The sequence below is a fragment of the Engraulis encrasicolus genome, chromosome 6, assembly GCF_034702125.1.
Source record: "Engraulis encrasicolus isolate BLACKSEA-1 chromosome 6, IST_EnEncr_1.0, whole genome shotgun sequence".
NCBI classification, from domain to species: Eukaryota; Metazoa; Chordata; class Actinopteri; order Clupeiformes; family Engraulidae; genus Engraulis; species Engraulis encrasicolus.
Window position 1 is genome coordinate 22,089,581 of NC_085862.1, and position 3,678 is coordinate 22,093,258.

The following is a 3,678-nucleotide window of genomic DNA, read 5'->3' on the forward strand; positions in this document are numbered from 1 at the left end:
GCAGCAGTCCCATCACAGGCTGGAGGGCAGGACTATCCATAACTCCACCAACAAGCACTCAGAGTATGTCTGAGTCCTGTCCTGTTACACTGTTCTGGGCATGGAGATTTGGGTGTGGAGGGTTGATGGAGGCTTGGGAGGAAAATATGTTGAGTTTGGACCTGAAATGAATTTTTTTTTATTGAACTGAATGTCTAAATCTCCTGGTGGATGTTGCTAGATCACGCAAGTTCAAATCACAGTCATTGTGTTATCTTAAGGCAAGGGAAAGCATTGGAGTGATTGCTGATGTTTTTCTGTGGACATCACCTCTCTTTGTCTCTGGATCAGTGTTACATTTTAACAGCAAGGCAAAACATTGCTTTTTTGTCAGGTAATACTTTTTTACATACTCTCACAGCGCACATTATATCTCAGAAGATTACATAGACACATATAGACCAATAACGTATGCATGGTATCATATCCATATATCAAGCGGCAATATGCAGTATAGTATACTTGCTAGTTCAAACATATGAATTGTTCAATATATATGGACATTTTCATACTTTGAATTTTTTTATTCATTTAAACTGTGAGCTCAGTAATGCTAATGTCTTTTTGTTTGCAGACATTCCACATTTGTTTATCCAATATTAATGATCGGATAAATGTTTTGATAAAATCTTTTCAACCACAGATTGTATCAGCTGTATTTCACTGTACAAAATAGTAGAGACTGTGAATGAGAGTGAACGGCACGAGTCTCATACCTTTAAAAAAAGCATGACCTGAAAGGTCTTTCTTATGACTGTATATTGCAATTAGCCAACTGTACTGCAATTTTGCAACCTACTGTAATTTAGAAACCTACTGGTGGCACCACAATTTCACTGTAACACCACACACGCACCCTCACAGAAACACTTGAAAGACTGAAGAGGACAAAAAAGCACACACCATGTGTTGTGGTTTTGTAAATAAAAAGTGAAATGTTTTGAGTATGTGTGGAAACAAAGTGATTTATAAAGACTTTACATTTGCATATGGACTTTTAATGTGCACTTCTTGGCTATTTGTACCAATGCAGTACAATCATGTAAACAATCACTCTTGTTGATGTAATCATACTATACTTTAGGGGATACACAGTTTTACAATTACGGCGAAGCAACAAGCAAATCTCCTGCACACACCCTGACAAACTTGGAGAGAGAGAGAACAGCATCTTAATGTCAAAAACAGGCCAGCTTCACTTCAAGTAGGCCTATAAGTACACCTACAGTAATTCTCAGGTTCCGGCCATTAAAACTCCAGTCCTGTACAAATAAATGTAAAAAGAAAAAAGTATTGGTGAAAGACCCGCCTAAACGTGACCAATTATGTCCAGCATACGCATACGTGAACACTAAATCTTTAAAATGGACCCAGTAAAGACAGACGCTGACGCTGGGGTACAGTACAAGCAAGGGACATAAAACCTTCAGCCAGAATGGGCTATCTAAACGGGGCAGTAAAACAGTCCACTAAAAAAAAGAACCAAGAAAAGAAAAGCCTCCTCGCTGTGTTGTGAAGAGGGCTTGAGGCTAATGGGCTGTGATTTCTCTTTCGTCAGTCTCCAGGATAAGCTGCGTTTAACAATCAGCCTAACGAGCAGCAGCAAACACGCCCCATGACGAGGAATGTATTCTGGACAGCTTGCACTGCAGACGTTACAGTGTTAATTCAACACTTTGAGAGTAATAACAACTCTGCGAGTGGTAAACTCAACTCCCTGAGTGTAGCATTAGCACGGCACAATTTACGGAGTGGCTCTCCACTTTCTCCCCATAAGATAATTACCCAAACCTGCCAAGGTCAAAGAGGACATATGGCTACTACCCCTTGCCCTGCGCTCAACAGACCTGCCTCAATCACTCTGGGACACAGGATAATGTGTTTAGTACGTCCATAACTTGGGCTACATGCTGTGCACTCACTGTATGAAAGTACGGTGGGTTGGCCTACTATAATCAGGGCACATGAATGTGCTGCATTGTTTTGAGCATTCTTTGTTGTACAGTATTCCATGTGGTTCTTCAATTGCGCTTAGTGCACATAATGTAAGGCTGCGGATCTCAGGGTGTGTCTGCTAAGTCAGTGTTTCCCAACCTTTTTTGTCTTGTGTACCCCCATAAGCCTTTTCAGTGTGCCATGAGTACCCCCTAAGTCATGTTCTATATCGCGTTCTATATTCCAATGTAACTAAGGTCCATACATTTGTTAAAACTATATCTTTCCAAGTACCCCCTGCAGTGTGCTCGCATACCCCTAGTGGTACACGTACCCCTGGTTGGGAACCACTGTGCTAAGTGACCTGACCACAGCGTTCCTCAGAATTAAGCAGGGCCCAACCTGCTTGAACTGAAGTCACTTTTTTTGTCAGTAGCTTTTGTTCAACTTATGCATGTGTAAGGACTTTTTAAGGACATGGGGGTTGAACGACTTGGCTTGTTTTGTAACAGCATGACCGCAGATTGTGTGTGTGAACACTGTCAAATTACAGCTTCAAGACACATGCTTTAGCTGCTTGATGCGACTTGACCAGTGAGATGATGAGGGAAATTATGTTTATCACCCCGGTTAACCATGAAGACAAGGGGACTGGCTGCCACAGAGAGGTCTGGGAACCACAATGAAGAGCTCAGCTGATCCCGTGACGCTCCTCTCCTCTACTCCCTGCGTGGTCTGGAGACCTCCTGACGCCAACCAAGCAAGTCAGAGGAGCTGTTTAGGACGCACCCGATTAGTTTCCTGCAGATAGGAGAAGCTCCTGCACAGCAGCAACAATCGCATAATGATGGCCCAAAATGGTGTTTACGTGTTTTGTTGTGATTAGGGACCAAAATCATGTTTGCTTGCTTGTGTGTGTGTGTGTGTGTGTGTGTGTGTGTGTGTGTGTGTGTGTGTGTGTGTGTGTGTGTGTGTGTGTGTGTGTGTGTGTGTGTGTGTGTGTGTGTGTGTGTGTGTGTGTGTGTGTGTGTGTGTGTGTGTGTGTGTGTGTGTGGTGGGGGGGATTAGCATGGGAAATGGCCTCCCATTTAGCTGCCTGTAAACAAATTAGAGGGTAGTAGCTTGGCATCTTTCTATGAAATGAAATGGGTATCATTCACTCATTCACACACACATAAATCCGACCGTCTGAGCCTCCATTGTGTGATCAATGTCATTAAAGTCACTCCCTCACAGCTGGGGTAACCACAGTGCTGATCAGCTTGGCCTGCAAAAAACCAAACTACCAGCAATGAAATTCCCTATTTCATCCCAGTCAGCTGGGCAATTAGACATGCAACCACAGGGTCAAGCTTAATTACAGTCCACCCACCAAGCCAGTCGCCGTGTGTGTCAGCACAACACATATGCTTATTAGTTTCTGAGCTACTGCTGTCGTCATGATGGTATAGGTTTAAGGCATTTGGCCATGTGATATGCATTTTAGATGTTAGATGTATGAAATAACCCAATAGGATTGGTATTATTGGTTTTAAGACATGACTCTGGTGACAAATAAGACCTTTCTATTGAGCAGCATGCAGTGGCCCATACTGGCCCAGTTTTAATAATAATAATAATAATAATAATAATAATAATAATAATAATAATAATAATAATAATAATACTTTTATTTGTATAGCACTGTATCATACAAGGCATGTA

General features: G+C 42.0%; 1 protein-coding gene across 1 annotated transcript in view; it reads left to right on the forward strand.

The window, feature by feature from the left end:
• Window positions 1-2,862, forward strand: part of cldn33b (claudin 33b) — a 6,968-nt gene extending 4,106 nt beyond the window's left edge. The window contains exon 2 of the mRNA XM_063200111.1: window positions 1-2,862. This exon is cut by the window's left edge and continues 787 nt beyond it. Coding sequence (XP_063056181.1) covers window positions 1-73 — 73 coding nt within the window. The 3' untranslated portion in view covers window positions 74-2,862.
• Window positions 2,863-3,678: the final 816 nt, after the last annotated feature.